Source organism: Prionailurus bengalensis, chromosome C1 (assembly GCF_016509475.1).
Source record: "Prionailurus bengalensis isolate Pbe53 chromosome C1, Fcat_Pben_1.1_paternal_pri, whole genome shotgun sequence".
NCBI lineage: Eukaryota > Metazoa > Chordata > Mammalia > Carnivora > Felidae > Prionailurus > Prionailurus bengalensis.
The window spans coordinates 4,412,984-4,434,802 of NC_057345.1; the positions used below are offsets into that span (position 1 = coordinate 4,412,984).

Here is a 21,819-nt window from a genome sequence, read left to right on the forward strand (position 1 = left end):
ACAAACCACGACCCAACTATTTGCTGTCTATAGGAGACTAGCTTTAGAACCAAAGACACTAATATGTGAAAAGTAAAGGGATGGAAAAAGATTCCCTGCAAATAGTAACAGAGAGAATAGGGTGGCTCCACTAATATCAGACAAAATAGACACTAAATCAAAAAAGGTTGCAAGAAACAAAGAAGGACAATATATATTCATAGGAGGTCCAATATAGAAAGAACATATTAATAATTATAACTATTTGTTACCTAATAACAGACCGTCAAAATATATGAAGCAAAAATTGACAGAATTGAAAGGAGAAATAGACAGTCCTACAATAATGGTTGGAAATTGCACTATCTTGCTTCAATTATGTAGAGAATAACCAGGCAGAAATAAAGAAACAGGACCGGACAACACAGTAAACCAAGTAGATCTAACAGACATATGTAGAATATTCTACTCGTGACACCAGAACACACTTTGGGATGTGTGCAGATGGGATGTCATGTATGTAGGAAATCATAAAGAACCTGCATAAAAGCTACTAAAGGCTCTTAGCAAGGTGATGGGATTGGGGTATCAACAAAAGGTTCAATACAGCAAGATATATATTAAGCCACCAATGAAGTCTCAATAGATTTTAAAAGAAATAACCTAAGTATCTTCTCCAACTACAATGGGATGGAGTTAGAAATCAGTAACAGAAAGAAAACTGGAAAATTCACACATTTGTGGAAATTAAACAACACATTCTTAAATAACCAAGAAGAAACCACAAGGGAAATTAGAAAACAGATGAATGAAAAGAAACAAAATATACTGAAACTTCTAGGATGCAGTGAAAGCAGTGCTGAGGGGGAAATTTACAACCATAAATGTTTGCATTAAAAAACAGGAAAGGGGAGCCTGGGTGGCTCACTCTGCGGAGTGTCTGACTTCTGCTCAGGTCATGATCTCACATTTCGTGAGTTCAAGCCCCACGTTGGGCTCTGTGCTGACAGCTCAGGGCCTGGAGCCTGTTTCCAATCCTCTTGTCTCTCTCTTTCTCTCTCTCTCTCTCTCTCTGCCCCTCCCCTGCTTGCACTCTCTTTCTCAAAAATAAAGAAACATTTAAAAAACAAAACAAACAAACAAACAAACAAACAGGAAAGATCACAAATCAATGCCCTAATATATAACTAAGAAACTAGAAAAAGAACACACTAAACTCAAAGCTGGCTAGCAGAAGGAAATAATAAAGACCAGAGCAGAGATGAATAAAATAGACAATACAAAAGCAATAGAATGAATGAAACCAAAAGTTGGTTCTCAAAAACAAACAAACAAACAAACAAACAAACAAAAAACACACACACACACACAAAACACAAAAAGCACAAAAAACAAACAAAAAAAATCAACAAAACTGACAAATCTCTAGCTAGACTGCCTAAGGAAAAAAGGAGAGAAGATTCAAATTATTAAATTCAGAAATTGAAGTAGGGATAACATGACTGATTCTATAGAAACAAAAGGATTATAAAGGAATATTATGAACACTTAATTGTCCACCAACAAGCTGGAAAATCTAGATAAAATGGACAAACCTCTGGAAATTCAAAACCTACCAAGATTAAATCATGAAGAAACAAAATCTGAATAGACCTATAACTAGTAAGGAGGTTCAATTACTAATCAAAGACTTCTTGACAAAGGAAAAAAAGCCCTGGACCTACCTGCTTCATTGGTGAATTCTATCAGAAATTTAAAGAAGAACTAATATCAATCCTTCTCCAACTTTCCCAAAACATCAAGGAGGGAACACTTCCAAACGCATACCAAATCTGGACAAAGACACCAAGAGAAAACTAGAGACCAATACACCTTATGAATACCAATGCAAAAATTCTAAACAAAACACTAGCAAATAAAAATTTCACATTCTAAAAGGATTATTACACATCATGACCAAGTATAATTTATTTCTGAAATGCAAGGAAGGATAGTTCAACAAAAATCAATATAATAATATACTACACTAAGAGAATTAAAGAAAAACAAAGCACCCCACACGATCATCTCAATTGATAAGGAAAGAGCATGTGACAAAATTCAACACCCTTGAGTATAAACACACTCAACAAACTAGGAACAGAAGGAAACTACCTCAGCATAATAAAAGGCATAAAGAGCTCTTACAACTGAAGACAGACCTACGGTGAACATCACTCAATGGTGAAAGACTGAAACAACTTCCTCTAAGATCAGGACCAAGGCAAGGATGTCTGCTTTGGCCACTTCTATTCTATAGTCCTGGAAGTCCAAGCTAGAGCAATTAGGTAAGAAAAAGAAATAAATGGTATCAAAATTGGAAAGAAGGAGTAAAATAATCTCTTTTCCCAGACTGTATGATCTTGTATGAAGAAAACTAAAGATTCCACACACACAAAAACTGTTGGAATTAATAAATGAATTCAACAAAGCTGGAGGATACAAAGTCAACACACACAAATTAGCTGCATTTCTAGACACTAAAAATAAACATTCTGAAAAGGAAATGAAGAAAAACAGTCCATTTACGATAGCATAAAAAAAACCAGTAACGGAACTAAGGAGGCAAAGGATTTTTATAACGAAAACTATGAAACACTGCTGAGAGAATTAAAGAAGACATAAAAAAATGGAAAGACATTCCATATCAACACACTGGAAGACTCAGTATTATTAAGATGTCAATACTACCCAAAGCAACTAAAAGATTCAAGGCAATCCCTATCAAAATCCCAAAGACAGTTTTTGCAGAAATAGAAAAATCCACCCTAGAAGTCACATGGAATCTCAAAGGCTCCCAAAGAGCCAAAACAATCCAGAAAAAGAACAAAGTTGGAGGATGCATATTTCTTTATTTCAAAGCTTACTACAGAGCTACAGTAATCAGAACAGTGTGGCACTAGCATAAAGACAGGCATACGGACCAACAGAATAGGACACAGGACCCAGAAATACAAATTCACATATACGTCAAATAATTTTTGACAAGGTGTCAAGACTACTCAATAGGAAAAAGACAGCTCTTCCAACAAATGGTGCTTGGGGAAACTGGATGTTCATATGTAAAAGAATGAAGTAAGACCCTTATTTCACACCATATATAAAAGTTGATGCAACTGATTTTGTATGTTGACTTCACATCCTACAACTTTGCTGGATTCATTTATTAGTTTACCCACTAAAAATAGATGGGTGCTCTAAACATAAGAGCTATGAGTGTAAAACTCTTAGAAGAACACATAGGGCAAAAGCTTCATTACATTGGACTTGGCAATGATTTCCTGGATATAACATCAAAGGCACAGGCAATAAAGGAAAAAATAGACAAACTGAACTCAAGAACTTTTGTAAATCAAGGGATACTATCACGAAAATGAAAAAACCACCAAAGAATGAGAGAAAATATTTGCAAATCATATCTTTAATAAAGGATTAATATCCAGAATATATGAGGAACCCCTAAAACTCACCAAAAATAACCAACCTAATTCAAAAATTGACAAAGGACTTGAATAGACATTTCCCCAAAGAAGATACAAGAGTAGCCAATAAGCACATGAAAGGATGCTTGATATCACTAATCATTAGGGAAATGCAAATCAAGGCCACAACGAGCTATCTATCACTTCACACCCATTAGGATGCTATTATAAACCAAACTGACAATAACAAGTGTTAGCAAGGACGTGAAGAAATTGGAATCCATGTACACTGTTGGTGGGAATGTAAAGTGGTATAGCTCTTGTGGAAAACAGTATGGCAGTCCTCAAAAAACTAAAAATAGATTTATCATATAATCCAGCAATTCCACTTCTGGGCATATACCCAAAAGAACCGGAAGCAGGGTCTCAAACAGATTATTTGTAAACCCGGTTCACAGCAATATTATTCACAACAGCTAAAATATGGAAGCGGCCCAAGTGTCCATCAACAGAAGATTGCTCAGCAACAAAATGTGGTAAAAACATACAATGGAATACTAAGCCTTAAAAAGGTAGGGAACGTTGACATATGCTACACCAGGGGTGAACCTTGAAAATATCATGCTAAGTGAAATAAGCCAGTCACAAAATGATAAATACAATGTGATTCTAGTTAGATGAGGTACCTAGAGTAGTCAAAAATCACAGGAAAGTTGAATAATACTTGCCGGGGAGCAGGGGAGGGGGAGTAGAGAGTTACTGTGTAATGGGTAGAATTTCAGTTTTGCAAGATGAAAAGACTTTAGAAGATAGGTGGTGGCAATGGTTACACAACAATATGTATGCACTTACCACCACTGAACTGTATACCTAAAAACGGGTAAGATGGTAACATTTTATGTTATTTGTATTTTACAGTTTAAACAATTGAAAAAAAAAAACCCTCAAAAATGGAAAAAAAAAACCCCACCTAAATGTGAAAGCTAAAACCATAAAACTTCTAAAAAGAAAACATAGGAGATCATTTTTGTAACCTTGAGTTAAAGATTTCCTGTCAGAATAAAAGAAAAATATTTGTAAAACATGTATTCAATAGACTCGTATCCAGAATATACAAAGAGCTCTTACAACTAAAGAAGAAAACCCAATAAAATAAAGAGTAAAAGATTTAAACAGAAACTTCAACCAAAGGTGATACAGTAATGGCTAAAAAGTACATGAAAAGACATTCAATATTATTAGTCATTACGGAAGTGCAAATTACAAACAAAAGTAGGTATCACTACACAACCGTGAGAATATCTAAAATGACAAAGACTGAGAATATTAAGTCTGGGTGAGGATATGAAGCAAAATAAACACCAATTTCAAAAATATGAACAAAAGCTTTGTCATCAGCATAGAGATAAAAATGGTCATCAATTCTTCTGGTCAAAATAGGCTAAAGAAATGAGTCAAGTGCTAGGTTTTTCCCAGTTGAATTACCTTTAAAAAACCTTTATTCTTATTAGAAAAGTATACATACTCATCATGGATAAAATGAAAAGTACATAGCACCAGGCTGGCTCAGTTGGTGGCAAGTGTGACTCCTGATCTAGGGGCTGAGTTTGAGCTCCACATACAGCTTACTTAAAAAAAACAAAAAACAAAAAACAAAAAACAACCTAAAAAAATAAAAATAAAAATAAAAATGAAAATAAAAATAAAAATAAAAATATGGGGCGCCTGGGTGGCTTGGTCGGTTAAGCGTCCGACTTTGGCTCAGGTCATGATCTCATGGTCCATGAGTTCGAGCCCCGCGTCGGGCTCTGTGCTGACAGCTTGGAGCCTGGAGCCTGTTTCAGATTCTGTGTCTCCCTCTCTCTCTGCCCCTCCCCTGTTCATGCTCTGTCTCTCTCTGTCTCAAAAATAAATAAACGTTAAAAAATAAAATAAATAAAATAAAATAAAATAAATAAATAAAAATAAAAATAAAAATAGGGGCACCTGGGTGGCTCAGTCAGTTAAGTGTCCAGCTCCTGGTTTCAGTTCAGGTCATGATCACAGTTCCTAAGTCTGAGTCCTGCGTTGTGTTTGCGCTGACAGTGCAGAATCTGCTTGGGATCCTCTCACTCCCTCTCTTTTTGCCCCTCCCCTGCTCACATGCACTCTCTCTCTCGAAATAAATAAACTTTTAAAAATAAAAGAAAAAAATTATAGACAAAATATTTGTTTTTCTATAATTTTGTCTTTTTTTTTCTGTTTAAAGGTCTTTATGAGGTTTTGTTTTTGTGACTTTTATTGGTCTTTAAGTATTTTCCACATCATTTCAATTTTTTTTTAATTTTGAGAGAGAGTGCACAGGCATATAAGTGGGGGAGAGAGAGAGGGAGAGAGAGAATCTCAAGCAGGCTCCACACCCAGCGAGGAGCCTGACCTGGGGCTAGGCCTCACAACCATGAGATAATGACCTGAGCCAAAATCAAGACATTGAACTCACTGAGCCATCCAGGTACCCTGAAACTTTTTTTTTCAACGTTTATTTATTTTTGGGGGGACAGAGAGAGACAGAGCACGAACGGGGGAGGGGCAGAGAGAGAGGGAGACACAGAATCGGAAACAGGCTCCAGGCTCTGAGCCATCAGCCCAGAGCCCGACGCGGGGCTCGAACTCATGGACCGCGAGATCGTGACCTGGCTGAAGTCGGACGCTTAACCGACTGTGCCACCCAGGCGCCCCCAGGTACCCTGAAACTTAATTTAATTTTTATTATGACTATGAAAATATAGCTCAAAGCTGAATGAACCAGATACTATGACTGTTATTTCTTTTCCTGAACTACTTTTAATTTTTCCTGGAGTTAGTAACTGCCTAACTTTTTTCCATTTGCTTTAGCTTTCTAGGTATCTATCACAGATTCTTCTCCAACTCCTCATAGTAAAGCACTTATAAGTAGAGACTTCTAATACTCTTTTCACTACAAAAATACAAAATAGTTTACCAAGTCCAAGTTTTTCTTTTTTCCTAAGAGGTATCCCTCCCAGAGATCTCTGCATTGTGTCCAATGTTAGGCCTGCTAGACAAACTTCATCCTAGGATTTCCTGTCACCATCCTCCAGGGTATCTTCTTGAGTCAGTCTCTTCTGTTCTGTATCCTACACCCTTTCTCTTTCCTGGTTTTCTTCTTTATTTTAGTAAAGCTCAACCTCCAGTAGTTTCCTTTACAAAGGTTGGCTAGGAGGAAAAATATTTTAGACTTTGCAGATCTCAAAAAAAAATTTTTTGGAGGGACGCCTGGGTGGCTCAGTTGGTTAGGCAACTGACTTCGGCTCAGGTCGTGATCTCACAGTCCGTGAATTTGAGCCCCACGTCGAGCTCTGTGCTGATGGCTCAGAGCCTGGAGCCTACTTCAGATTCTGCGTCTCCTCCTCTCTCTACCCCTCCCCTGTTCACACTCTGTGTCTCTCTGTCTCTCAATAATAAATAAACATAAAAAAATTAAAAAAAATTTTTTTAAGTAAGCTACACCCATCATGTGGCTTGAACTCAGAGCCTTGAGATCAAGAGTTGCACGCTCTACTGACTGAACCAGCCAGGCACCCCAAAATGTTCTTATATTCTGCCTTTATATTTGATAAGTAGTTAGCTGAGGCTAGAATTCTTGCCCAGAAATATTTTTTCCCTCAGAACTCTTACTGTATTGTTTCACTGTCTTCTAGTTTACAGTACCACTGCCGAGATAGGTTAATGTCATTCCAATTTCCAATACTTTGTGATCTATTTGGAAACTTTTAGGATGCTCTCTTTAACCTATGATTACCCTCAGCACAGGTCTTTTCTCTTCCACCCACGGTGCTAGTTACTTCACTGGCCCTTTCCATCTAGAGTCTCATACTTTTTGGTTCTGAGAATCTTTCTGATAATAATTGTTTAATACTGTCTTCCCCTTTTTTACTGCCTAAGAGTTGGTCTTCTAAGTTTTAAATTTTACTTTCAAGGAGATTTCTTCATCTTCCAGCCCTCTATAGAGTTTTAACTTCTATCTTATTTTTAAGTTCTGAGAGTTTCTTCATTTGTATATATTTCTTTTAAAAGTATCACCTTGTTCTTATTTCTTACACGTAGTATCTTATCTCTCTGAAGACCATCTAGTTTTCAAACTCGCTGCACTGCTTCTTTCATTCTCTTCTCTGTCTGCATGATCTTAGAATTTCAGACTGGAGCATTCCTTCAAATATTTGATGGTTCCTTAATATCAATGTATATGTGACAGTAAGATACTAAGAAAGTATTTGGAAGCCCTATGTGAATAGGCCTTGTCATCTCATGAGCCTCTCTGTGGAATGGCTGGGAGAGGACCAGGAAGGGAAGTTTCACTTGGCAGTGTTTTCTTTTTGATAGGTTAGTTTTTTCAGGAAAGAGCACAGAGAACAAATGGGAAAAGCTGTAAGTCTCACCATGCGGGATACAATCGCTCACGTATTCCCTGCTTTTGTAAGGGTGCCACTCTCGCCCTCCACTGCGTTGAGGTCTAGGCTCTGAAGCTTTCCTGGTTCAATTTCTCCAGGGAATAAACGTCACGTCTTCTGGCTGGGGGGGGGGGGGGGGGGGGGTCAGCAGACCTAGCATATCAGCACTGAATGTTACCATAAGAAAGGAAACAATCTTTGTCCATCTGGCAGACAAAAACGGGTACCCTGTTTTAAATTACATGTTTGTTTACATTAAAAAAGGGGGGGGGACCTGGGTGGCTCAGTCAGTTAAGCATCCAACTTCAGCTCAGGTCATGGTCTCGTGGTTCAGGAGTTCGAGTCCTGTGTTGGGCTCTCTGCTGGCAGCACAGAGCCTGCTTCAGATCCTCTGTCTCCCGTTCTCTCTGCCCCTCCCCCACTTGCTCTCTCTCTCAAAAATAAACTTTAAAAAAATTGCACGTTTGTTTACTATTGAGGGTGGATATTTTTCCATGTATTTATTTGGATTTTAGATTTCTTTTTTTATGAAATAACCTATTTGTTTCCTTTGTTTTGTGTTCCTATTGGGGCATTTATCCCCCCCCCCTTTTTTTTTTTTGCTTAACTTCCAAGAGTTCTTTATATACATTGGAAATAGATGAATTGTTGATCAAATAAATATACTGTATACTCCTTTTGAGTTTTTAAATTGTGTTATGGGTTGTTTTTTTTTTTTAGGTTTTGGTTTTTTGTCTTTAGCAAACACAGAAGTTCTCCACTGTTACAAAACCAAACCTATACATTGTCTCTCTTCTGATCTCTGCTGTGGCATCATCCTCAGAAAAGTCTCGGACTCCAGTTTCATCCTATTTGCTTCTGTTGAATAACGAAGCCACTGAAGAAGCTACTACTACCTCCACCTACCCAAAGTCTAGGGAAGACGATCTCTGGAATCAATGTGATGCACACACTCAAAGAGCATACTGCCACTCTGCTTCTGTTTTCTATTTTCATTTAACGAAGTAAGTGGAAATGGGTGAGGAACACCCGGATGTCTGAACGGAGACCGTATCGGTCATGATCGGGGAGGGCAGCGGTTCTCGGGGTGTGGCGTGGGGCCCCCTGGGGGTCTGAAAACTAGTTTCAATAAAACTAAGCCACCGCTTGCCTTTTTCTCACCGTGTCATGCGTACAGTGGAATTTACTTAAGGCCAAATGATATGTGATGACATCACTGTTTTGATGGTTAACAAAATGTGTACTTGTGTATTGTGTTTGCTAGTAATTTCTAAGGTGGTAGTTTTACAGCACAAATATAAGAGATTTCAGAGATTCATTCAACTGGCTCTCAGTTATTTCACTGTGTAGTTACTAGATATTTTTCATTTTATCTGCTGTGATGTCTGTATCTCTGTAATTTCATTACTTTTCAATACACAGCTATTTTGAAATCCTTCAGTCTTCCTGTGCCTTACTGAAATACTAGTACACTTTATGTCTCCTTTTATATTTTATTAATTGAGCTTTAATTTCTTCTTTTTTAAGTTTATTCTGAGAGAGAGAGAGAGAGAGAGAGAGAGAGACAGAGAGGGAGAGAGAGTGCGCACTCATGTGCAGGAGGGGCAGAGAGGGAGAGAGAGAGAATGCCAACGCAGGGCTCAGACCCATGAACAACGAGATCACGACCTGAGCTGAAACCAAGAGTCGGATGCTTAACCGACTGAGCCACTTTGGTGCCCCTGAACCACTGCCAGTCTCTAAGGCAGAGGGAAGGGCAAGAGACAGAGACTCTCTGGCTCTCACACCAGCATTTAAACCCCTCAGCCTGAGCAGGACCCACATCACTTCCACTCATATCATTGGCTAGAACTAGTCACAGGGCCTCGCTCAACCACTAGGGGACCAGGAAGCGTAGTCCTGGCCGGCAAGCAAAGAACCAATAAACGGCGTGCAGCACTTAAAACTAACGCAATGACGATATTTAATTCAATACTTTGAAGCACGTAAGCGGCAACTTACACCTCACCACGCTCATTTTAGGAAAAGGAAAGCCACTAGGTCTTTAGTTGCTGAAGCCTATACTTTCCAGCCCAAACCTCCAGGCTGCATCTATGTTGCTGTACTTCCGGAAGGAATTCTCCACAAACTATGTTCTAATGGATTTTGGGAAGTTTGCCTAATTACCACAATTGAAGATTCATTATTGTCCATAGGTTCCATGACAATCTGATTGAAATCAACTGCATCAGCTAATAAAACCTGTAATTTTTTTATGATACTTGGTGCTCATACAACTTAAAGGAAAAAGCAGATTTCAGAGCTAAGTGACACCAAGAGAGTCTGGGTTCTTTGTGCTGAGTAAGAGCGGCTTCATGGAGGAGGGCTGTTCCAGATCACTCGGTGTCACTGAGGAGAGCAAGTCACGTCCTCACCAAAGCACTACACCGGACTTGGAAAAACATCCTACTTCATTTTGCAAAGGTTCCCACTACGTAGCCCGAAACTCCACACAATAAAACCACGCTCACACACAGTCCTGCCATCTTCTACTGTCATCCGCCCCACTCAACACAGCCTTCTACATTTTCATTTGGAGGGTCTGGAAATAAGCTGGGGTTCATCCGCAAACAGCAAGACTCCAACGGCGCACGCGGACTCACCCTCAATCTCAGCCGTGGTGCAGACTCATTCTGCCTGGCCCACCTTTACAAGAGCGTCTCAAGCAGAACAGGATCTCAAGGGAGACTAAACCCGTGTTGTCCATCCTGAAAACTGAGCTCTGACAAAAGAAACTACAATCGAATCCATCTGAAACGTATTTACTTTTACCAATATCATCACTGACGCCAGTGCAAGAGATGAGAAAGAAGTAACCGGCTCCCCCTGCAATAAACAGAAGAGGAACAGGGTGTCTCCCAGGTGAAAAAGCACCAGCCCAGCAGGACAAGCCCTCGTTCCTCTCCCGGCCTGGTACCCAGTCTCTGGCCTGGTACCCAGTCTCCGCAGGGAGCGAGCTCCAAGGCCTGCATTTCAATTTGCTCTCTTCCTCCTGCATCTGACTTTGAGCAGTTTTTTATAAGTGAAAATTTAGAAATGCCAAGCTGATAACTGATAAACTCCTTCCAAAAAATTCCTCTAGAGTGGTTTGTTGCCAAAACCGCAACGTGATCTTCGACACAGGTTTTCCACAAACTAAAACGCGTCTAGACACGTGAATACGATGTTAGTAAATACTGACCTCTTCGAGTCAGTCCACTGATCGAGTGTCAGCCCTGTCCTAAGTACCACAGGAGGTACAACAGAAATATATTAAGGAGTTTACAAACTAGGTGTGCGTGTGGATGTGCGCTTCCCCTAAAAAAAACCCCACATGTGTGGATTTAACTAAACGATACAAGACAGAAATGCTAACATTAGCGGGGGGGAAGTAAGTTCGGGGCAGTGAGAATGCGAAGAAAACTTCATGGAGGTGGAGGGACCCAAATGGGAATGCAAAAAGGTGGACTGTGATTTGCTTTGGTATCTAGGACGGGCTGGGGCATTTCAGAGGAAAAGAACATCCTGACGAACAGGCCAGTGTTGGGGACAGAGACAGAACACTGACCAAACTGACAAGAGCTAAGCAGTATAAGCAGGAGGCTGGCAGGAAGTGAACTTGGACATCCATCCACTTGCTCGTTCATTCAGTAAACATTGGTAGGTACTTATCATATACCCACACTGTCCAAAGGGATATAACGGGGAATCAGACAGCTGTGGTCCCAAACCACATGACGCTTACTTTGCAGTGGAGAAAAGCAGAACATCACCATACGGTAGGCAAAAAAACATAAAACATCTAATTTATAAGGTGCTTTAAAACGGAGCTGAGAGTTTGACCCTGACCCGATAAACAATGGGAGGTCATGAGAGGTTTCTGGGCAGGGAAATAATGCGATTGGTACTGTTTGTTGATATCAGTTTGGTACAGTCTGACTAGAACTGACAAAAATCAAAATCAGAGAGACCTAAGGAAAAGTGCAGCAGAACCACAGGGTTGAGGTTAGAGGGTTGGTTGGGAGCCCAGAAGTCAGAGTGGAAATGAAGGATCAGAGTTGGCAGGGGGTCAAGGGGAGGCTTTATGAGCTGAATGCGTTTGTGGGACAATTAAAAGGGGCTCAATACCGTAAGGAGAAACAGACCAAAAAGCACTCCAGGAGTTCTGGCTCAGATGCATGGGTTGGGGAAAACTGGAAGCATTGGGCTGGGGGGGGAAGGTGAATCTGACCACCACGTACAGCCCAGAAGGCACACAGAGATGCAGGAGAAGCAAGAGATTTTAAAAAGAGCCAAGCTCACGAGGCCCAAACCTGGGGGAATTCTCAGGACGGAGAATGAGCACCTGGCAAGGTAAGAAAGGAGGACAAAGGGAGCATCAGAGGAGCCAAAGCCGAAGGGGACTTCAAGGTGGCACAAAGGCACACACGTGGTGCACACACACACTTGCACAAAACACTCCCACTGGTATTTCCTCATTTGGTGCTTTAATACTCCCAGAACACCTTGGGGCGCCTGGGTGACTCAGTCGATTGGGTGTCCGGCTTTGGCTCAGGTCATGATCTCACCGTTTGAGAGCTCGAGCCCCGCATCGATTGGACTTGCTGCTGTCAGTACAGACCCCACTTCAGATCCTCTGTCCCCCACTCTCTGCCCCTCCCTCATTCGCAGTCTCTCTCTCAAAAATAAATAAACATTAAAAAAAATACTCACAGAACACCTTGAGATTGGTATTGGGACCTCCATTTAAAAGGAGGTAGGGGCGCCTGGGTGGCGCAGTCGGTTAAGCGTCCGACTTCAGCCAGGTCACGATCTCGCGGTCCGTGAGTTCGAGCCCCGCGTCAGGCTCTGGGCTGATGGCTCAGAGCCTGGAGCCTGTTTCGGATTCTGTGTCTCCCTCTCTCTCTGCCCCTCCCCCGTTCATGCTCTGTCCCTCTCTGTCCCAAAAATAAATAAACGTTGAAAAAAAAATTTTTTTAAAGGAGGTAAACACAATGAGGATCAGAAAGATTTAAAAGTGTGATCTGAGGTGGAGAAGGAGTTTCCCTGACCTTGGACCCCTGACCCAAAAGCTGGCTAGAGAGTAAGCGCCCGTGCACCCTGGCCGGGACCACACTGTGGTTCATGAGAGTGAAAAGCTGCAGAGAGGGGACAGGTATTTACAAAACATCAATCACACAGCAGGCTCATCCAAACTGTGTGAGGAACTCTGACAAATCAATAAGCACATTCCTTGTTAACTTTTATGCTCACGATACTAATAACAACATACTGACATTTACTTTACATAATAACATGCCCATTACTATGCTGAGCACTTACATGCATTCTTGCTTAATTTTCCCCAAAGCCCTAGGACAGTGAAATTATTGTCTGGAGTTTATGGGTGAAGAGAGAGGCTCAGAGAGGCTAACCGGCTTGCCCCAGATAAGGCTGCTACAAAGTCAAACTCAAATCTGAGTTCAAGGACTTCATCTTTCGAAGCTCCACCACCATCTCTGCCTTTTCAAATCATCACCGACAAATGTGCACAGGGGCTTTCCATGGGAGGTGCTGGGCTCAGTGGCCCCAACTGTCCTTCTCTTGAACCCCTGAACACGGCCACAGCTTTGTAGAGCACAGGGGGCAGGTGGATACAGTCCATGTCATGAGATTTTGAAGAGTCAACCTCCTACACCCATCTTAGATGCTGCTTCGGGAAGGTGGGCTTCAGAGAGAGAGAACAGAATCACGAATAAGTCAGAAAAGTTAAACGGGGGGTTGATCAAGTAACTCCAAGACCTAAGTTGTCTTACACAGAAGGAAAACACTTACAAAATCTACACAACTCATTCCCCCCAAGATGGCAATATAAATTCAAAAACAGAATAGGCAGTCAGTAATGACAGAAGTCTACATACTAACAAAGAAAAAGCAAGCCCCTGGTCACCTTCAAGGTTCATGGGGCGGGGGCGGGGGCGGGGGGAGGGGCTTTCCTCCAAGCCCACCTCTACAGACCACGGAGTGTGAGGACAAAGGAGCCAGTGGAGCAGAAAGTTCGATTCCTGACCAGAGGTCATTCCAAGGGCTGAGGGGAGATTTTTCTGACCGCTGTACAATTTGGTGCTCATTTCTCTTCCCGGTCATGTCCATATGCGGTTTTTGGTGCCCTTGAGACACAACAGGAAATAAAGGCCAGCGTCTTAGAGAAATGAGCTCCAGTTCCTTTCTGGGTCAGGAGTGATGGTTCGGATCCTGTCTTTGCATCAAGAGCTTGGCTTATTTTTCCCTAAAAGCCTGACCTTCTACTTGCTCTCTCCGTGTCCATCTGTTAAATCCTGCCCACTCACGCAGACTTCTTGTGGTTGATGTCTGCTGGCATTTTACCACTGAAGAATGTTCTGGCTCCTCCAAACGAGGGAGGGAACACTGTGCACTCGTCGCATGCGGATATGGTTCTAACGGTACAAGAGCCAAACGGGAGCCGGCCGTCAGGCTATGAACTTGGAGGAGGCTCCAAGCTCCGAGCTCCTTCAAGGGAAAAAGGGACCTTGATAACTCTGATGATAAGGCGGCAGTGTTCCCGACGGTCTTTCTCCCAGTGGGGCCCCCTTTTAAACTCTTATGCCCTTTTACTTATTCATTCCTGTTAGTTGTCTTAAATCCTTTCTTGAACAAGGTAGGGTATAAATAAAATAAAAGTCAAAGTTTAATAAAAGTTAAACACTAAAATTCCACAGCCAAGGGAAACGCGAAAACATGTTGCTCCCTTGTCCTGTATTCTCTTATCCACTGTTTTACTACTGAACTCACAGCAAATATAAAAGCTTTCAATTGAATTCTCTTTAGCAAAGAAAAAAAAAGAGAGGTATTTTGGTAGATAATGCAGAACTAAGCATTAAAATTTCAAGAAGCGATTGTTTGAAATGCCTGAAGCAGAAAGGTAATAACTAGCTTGTGGTTCATTAAAGAAAACACGTTTTAAAATTTAACCTCACGGTGTTTGCTAATCATATTATGACACTGGAACCAACTGGGTATCCTAAGAGCTCCCTCTGCACCCAGAAGCCTCTCTGAACTCTAGCTGGGAACTCTCCTGACCCCAGTGCTCTGTCTTCTGATCAGGGAGATCCTCCCCTTCCTGCCTGGGCCCTTAAAGGCCGACAGCTCACGACAGTTATATTTTTGGGTCCCTCTGCGCCTTTACCACAGATACTCACTGTCTTTCTGGATTTTCCCTTTCACCCTACTCCCACACTTGGCTCCACCTTCTGGGAACCCCTCCCCACTCAAACTCATGACTTTGCAGGAAGCAGAGTTCAGAGGGATAACTGTCTTTTGAAGAGAAGAAACTTAGTATTTTGAACAGAAAGAGAAAAGAAAACTTTGGGAATTCATAACCTAACACTTAGCACAAATCCTGGCACTGTGTTTTTTATTTTATCAATATAACAGACGAATAGCAAACTTAGCCAGGATGAAGCTTTTCTATGTTCACACATGTCCTTTTTTAAAAAAAAAAAAAAAAAAAATTTTTTAACGTTTATTTATTTTTGAGACAGAGAGAGACAGAGCATGAACGGGGGAGGGGCAGAGAGATAGAGGGAGACACAGAATCCGAAACAGGCTCCAGGCTCTGAGCTGTCAGCACAGAGCCCGATGCGGGGCTCGAACTCACGGACCGCGAGATCGTGACCTGAGCCGAAGTCGGACGCCCAACCGACCGAGCCACCCAGGCGCCCCACGTATGTCCTTTTAAAATAAGCAAAACCTCATGCTTTATCAAAATTCAAGAAATAACAATAAATATTAAATGAACATCCACCTGTACAAAGGCACTGTATGCATATCCTCATTACCTTGCCAAACTCCAGTATACGGCATGCTGGCTCACAGTAAGTTCCTAATAAATTATTGCCTGTCACCTACATTTCAACATCAAAGAAAATGGGAAGCAGGAAGAGTAAACTATTGGCCCAGAGGCAGGAACCCGCTCCTGCCAATAGGAAAATGGGGATTCGAACACAGGACATTCTGGCTGCAAAGCCACAGTGTTGCCTCTTTCTACTCAATAACTCTGAAGTACTATAGCACATGAGTAAATGGGACACTTTAAGAGATTAAATGACTTGTCACTCAGGGGCAATGTGGGCTGAGACTCCAGTTTCTAATGACCTTCCTCCTCAGCCTCTTACAGGTGACCTTAGGGATGTGATCATGTGGATAAGACAGGTTTTTGGACAACCAAGGCTTAACACTACTTCCTGAATGCACACGTTTTTAAACAGAGTCACGATTACAAAGTATGGTAACTTTGAACATAGGAACAACCTTCTCAGACCTATCTTGATATCCCTCCTTAAGACTAAATTAGCTGCTCATCACAAAGTTAGATAAGCAACGGATGAGTAAACAACACCTCCCTGCTTCGAGGACTGGAGTGTGCGCCTGGCTGAGCCCACACCACCACACTCCACTTTCTAGACGGCCAGCCAAGCCATCCTGTTGGGTTGCGTGACATCCCTCTAGGTCAATCCGGACAGTGGCCAGTAAACCTTCCTCTCCTGCTCTAGCCCTTTCTTCCCATCTGCAGTCCAAACTTGAAAGTTTAGCCCCACTCTGTGACTCTCATCTCCAGCCAGAGAAACCCAGACAACCAAAAACTTTGGAAAGAACAGCGTGCTCTAAACCAGGGAACGAAAAAAAGTGCAGGGACTCCGGGGAAACTTTTTATTGGTAGGTGACAGTTTTGCAATTATAGTTTCAAGGCTAGTGTAGAAGACTGACCTCCATGGGTGGATTAGCAAGGAAAAAAAACTTTTTCACGCAAGTTTATTTTTTTCCTTAACTGTCTTTTTAAAAAGTGTTTAAAACTTGAGAAGGAGATTAGCCCCTTGAAAGCTAAATTGATTGGGATCAAAGATCTTAAAATGGGTTAGGAACACTGCTGAAAGGCATGCGTAAAAATGACAGAGCTTCTTTTAATGGTAATGCCACATTGATAAAGCAGGAATTTCAGTCACTTACGTAGAAATAAATTCAGCTTAAAAAAAGGCATAAATTCAGTGTAGAATGTGTCAGTTAAAATGTCTATAAAATGTATAAAGATCAAAAAAAGTTCACTGATTGGTCAGGAATTCTTTCTCCAAATTAAGTCCTGGAAAGTCATCCCAGAAACCTCAGATCAGTTAGATTTTAGGCACATGATGACACATTTGACTACACTAAACCAAAGATGCCAATCTGGTTTCAGAGTGCCGGGTTAATGATAAATTACTCCCTCCTCAGTGTGATAATGGCTCTACTCTGCAAACAGGAAATCCAGAACACTGGAGAAAAGGGAATCATTAAAGATCACAGAAGTCTTGTTTAGAGAAGAATCTGGTCCTGTCTAGCTGCCTGCTTCACTCTCTGAAATACAATACAAGTGGATATTTTGAAGTTTAAAATCTGGAAAAAGAGATTTGTAAGCTGGTTTTTGACATTTCTGTATTACTCCAATTTTAACTATGTATCAGGCTTGTAATTTTTCAAATTTTAAATAGAATTCCCCAGTTTTGGGTCAGGTTGCTTCCATTTGAGGTTTCTAGGGAAAAGTCTCTGAACTTCCTGAACACAGAGTGTTGAAGGTACTCTCTGGAAGGTACTCTGAATAACTGGTGGGAAGAGGACCTTGCCTCCTACAGGTATATTTAAATGGCGTCAAGCTGCAGAACTGACAGCAAATAAACAGGTGTTATTGTCTCCTTCCAACCACACATGTAAGAGTTCGGATTACTTCTATTTTCCTCTAACTCTCCAACGAAATCATGCTATTTCAACTTCAGGTTGATTTCTGATTTCACAAAACAAATCCTAGTAAATATCAAGTCCAGAGATCACCTTCAGAGCTTCTCTTCCAGTAGAATCTTCAGAGATAAAATCTGCACACACTTGGTAACATTTTACACAGAGCTTGTGGACACAGGGAACACAAAGTGACTCTAGCAAGAGAACATGTTTCACAGGAATTTCACCTACAGCCATAAATATGAAAAGTGCCTCAACTCATTGGGAGAGATAAGACTTTTTTTATTTTATTTTATTTTTTAATTTATTTTTTTGGGACAGAGAGAGACAGAGCATGAACAGGGGAGGGGCAGAGAGAGAGGGAGACACAGAATCCGAAACAGGCTCCAGGCTCTGAGCCATCAGCCCAGAGCCTGACGCGGGGCTCGAACTCACGGGCTGCGAGATCGTGACCTGGCTGAAGTCAGACGCTTAACCGACTGCGCCACCCAGGCGCCCCGACTTTTTTTTTTTTTTAAGAAATAAATATTTGGTTCCCACTCATCAGTCCAATAACAATGACAAGTCCTAAGACCCCAGCATTTTTAAGGTATACCTCTGACAAATGCCCACCAAAGACTCTGGCCAAGTCTATTATTCTAGATCTTTTTGATCAACTGCAGCTGCCTAAGATTCAGTAAGCCTGGAAAATGGGATACATTGTTGCTCAATTACTGATAAGGCCGACTATAAACCAGTGGTAAGAAAGGCTGGTTTCAGAAAAGCTGGTTTCATATACTGCTTTGCTTCTAAGAACTGGAGAAAACTTAGTAACTAGCCAAACAGCTTCATTCAAAGGGAAAGAAACCCAAGGCCAAAGAAGTGATTCACCCCAAGCTTTACGGTTTATGACTTATGAGAACCTCCAGGTGCCTATGGCAGATGGTAACATGACTTGCAGTTCCCCCCAGACAGTTCATTGTTCAGAATGCATGGTGGCTAACACATTTGGGGGATTTTTATGTGGGTGCCCAAGCTCACAGTACCAGAACTAGCAGCTCTGTAGTCTGACTAGTCACGACCGCAGAGCGGAAGCTCCGCATGGACTTCCCAGGGGTGAATTCCGGCTCTCGCACTTTCTACTGATGTGACTCTGGGCAAGTCACTTAACCTCTCTCTGCCTCAGTTTTCTGAGCTGTAAGTCAAGGATTATCATAACATTTCCCTTAGGGGCTGGGGTGAGAAATGAACAAGATAATGTAACATAAAGTGTTCACTGGGCACGGGGCCCTGCACAAAAGCAGTACTCAAAAAATGTTGGCTATTACCGACAGACACGACACACATTTGACTGGTTTTGTCTAGAACTTTGTCAAACTTGGCTAATTACGATCGCTGGGAAAAATGAGAGAAGGAATTAACGGTTCTCTAGCAGGGCTGGGAAGACCAAACCCGGCAGCCTAGAGATAAAAGATCCACCTTATGACCTGACCTTGGAAGCCTTCCTGCCCTTCACGCTGATGTCAACGGGGCTGGTCAACAAGAAATGAAACTTCCTGGGCCCCTACTACGTGCCAGGCACAGCGTGAGACCCTATCTCTTACTGGGTGAGGAAACAGGGTGCAAACACTCGGCGTGTGGAAAGCGGCGCGCGTGCTGAGGCCGTGCTTGGGGCACCGCCTGCTTTTCCTGGCTTTACGGCTTCTTCCTAAACTGAGGCCTCCGAATTGAGGCTGTAGGTACGGGAGGCTCTTCCTTCAATTTCGGGACAGCAGCTCAGGGGACAGGAGGACACAAGCCACGTGCCTCGGGGCCTGAATTCACTTCAGAAGCCGGACGTCCCCATGGATACTCGGGAACCGGACAGACCCCCGTGGGAAGGTTTGCTGGTGGCTTTGACCTTGGTGCCTGAGACTCAGTTTCCCATTCTGCCGGCCGGGGGCGATGACCTAGCCCCTCAGCCAAGGTGAGTTTGTGAGCCGGACGAGGCACCGGGTCCTGGAGGGCCGGGAACCCCACTCCAAGAGCCTCCACCTCGGGGAGCCTTCTTCCTCCTGCGGGTACCGGGGCCTCTGGCTTTGCCAGGACGCGGCGCCCCGGCCGCCGAGAGCAGGGGCAGAGGCCGGCGGGACACCCCCAGTGCAAGGGTCGGGGCAGTGGGGACCGCCCGGTCGGCGGCCGGTCGCGCATGTCGGACGGGGTCACGCGGCCTCCCCCGCCGGGTCCCGGCCGCCCGTGGCGGGGACGGAGCGGTGGCCGCCAGCCCGGCCCTCCCGAGCCACCGGGCGCGGCCTCCGCCCAGACGGCGTCCCGCCGCAGGCCTCACCTCCCTGCGCACGTTCAGCAACGAGTAATAGTCTTCATTGTCCAGCTCCTCCTCGCTCAAGGCCGTCGCCATCTTCGCAACCTTTCACCCCGCCAAACCGGCAAGGCCGTGCCCAAGAGGGACCGGCGAGCCGCGGCCCCAACAGCGCGGGCCAGCCCGCCTGCGCCACAGCGGCCCCTGGCGGACCGGAGTGGCGTCGCCGCCGCCCGCGCATTGCGGCAGCGCGCCTGCGCCCTGCGCCCCCGCGCGGCTGAGGGCGGGACGCGGCGCCGGGGGCCAGCCACGTGCTGCTCGCGATCCTGAAGCCAGCCCGGCTCAGCGGGGACCGGACCGGGACGTTGCGGTCACACCTGGGGACTCCCTGTGTGCCCCACGACCTCTCCCTTGTCTCACCACCCCCTCCTCCCGCCGGCTATCGGTGCGGCGAGCATCCTGTCCCAAACAGCCCCACCGAGGCCACCCCCGTGAGGCCACCCCGGCCCGAGACTCCGCGAGGCCCCACTTGCTGGCTCGTCTTTGCACAGGAAACCCCCAGAACGGGATTGGCTCCTGCCTCCGTTGTTCTTTGTCTTTTCTCGCGGCCGTCCAGAACCCTGCCCAGAGGACCAGCCTCCTCATTATCGTTTTTTATTATTGCCCTATATTTAGGAGCACCTGACCATTTTTTCTGCTTCTTAACTGACGAGGCAATACCCATTTGGTTCCTAACATAATTGTCTCTGGCAGGCATATATACCTTCAGTCCCTATCCCAGAGCCGTCCTCTTGTAAATTTCTACCTTATAATTTAGCGGTGGAGTCTAATTGATTTCAACCTGGTGCCTGCTGTTTGGTGCATTATTAAAGACGTCTCGGTTACAGTCATCTAAATAATTTAAATGTCTTCGAAAGGATGCAATTATCAAGAGAAGGTGGACAGCAGAGCTCCCATACTCTTGCCACCTGTTTGGTTCATGCGGACCTGTATCCATTCCTCATTATTTCTCAGGAATGTGTGTCGTTCCTTAACTAAGGATCAGTTTAGAACCATCCCTGTCGCCCTTCCTAAGCAGGTCCCCTGGGAAGCCCCAAACACCTGTCTGTGGATTTGAGAAGTTGATTTCTTTCTCTTTCTAATTTTTGGCCAGATGTTCACCACCTGGGCCTGTGTGTGGTCCCTTCCAAGTTGCCCACCCCTCTCAGGGTCTTTTGGCATGAGACACATAGGTGTGCTGAGGCAGGTTTATTGAGTCAGTCTGGAGCCGACCTCTGCCCGGGGCTGCAAAGGAAGAGCTGTTTCTCTAGCTGTGTGAGGCTTCTCCGCAATAGCTTCCGCAGACCCTCACGTTCCGCAAGCTATCACAGCAATTTTTTATGGTCTTTCTTTTTTCTCCTTTGCAGAACAGTGATTAGGGCTAAGCTGCTTGCTGACATTTGCTGGTCTTTAAGAATTTCTTACAGAGAGGCTGGGGGGAAAAAAAAACTACAATGTTGAGATATTCCTTTTTTCCTTAGGTTTGTAGACGTTAATTGGGCCATAATGCTCAGTTGGGTAGAGAAATTCCTTGCTATCCTTCTTCTGCTTTGGAAAACACCGCCTGTAGGAATTATATAAACAGAACCTAACATATGTTTCAGAACGTTCAGGTCTGCGTTTCTATGATTGAGGATGACCTGGTTTTTATCATCACCCGAACAAAATAAATAGTGACTCAGGGATGCTCTGTGTTTGTCCTCTCTCGGGCCCATGATGCTTTGTAGTTTGGTTACTTGGAAAGTGGTTGTGACAAATGGAAAATAACTTAGATACACCACAGGCCTGAGAGTAAATTTATTTCGGAGGTTGGCTGTTTTGTTTCTCC

At 43.4% G+C, this 21,819-nt stretch overlaps 1 protein-coding gene across 1 annotated transcript in view; it reads right to left on the minus strand.

The window, feature by feature from the left end:
* Positions 1-20,136, minus strand: part of DNAJC11 (DnaJ heat shock protein family (Hsp40) member C11) — a 71,381-nt gene extending 51,245 nt beyond the window's left edge. The window contains exon 1 of the mRNA XM_043573680.1: positions 19,980-20,136. Coding sequence (XP_043429615.1) covers positions 19,980-20,051 — 72 coding nt within the window. The 5' untranslated portion in view covers positions 20,052-20,136. The remainder of the gene's footprint in view (positions 1-19,979) is intronic.
* Positions 20,137-21,819: the final 1,683 nt, after the last annotated feature.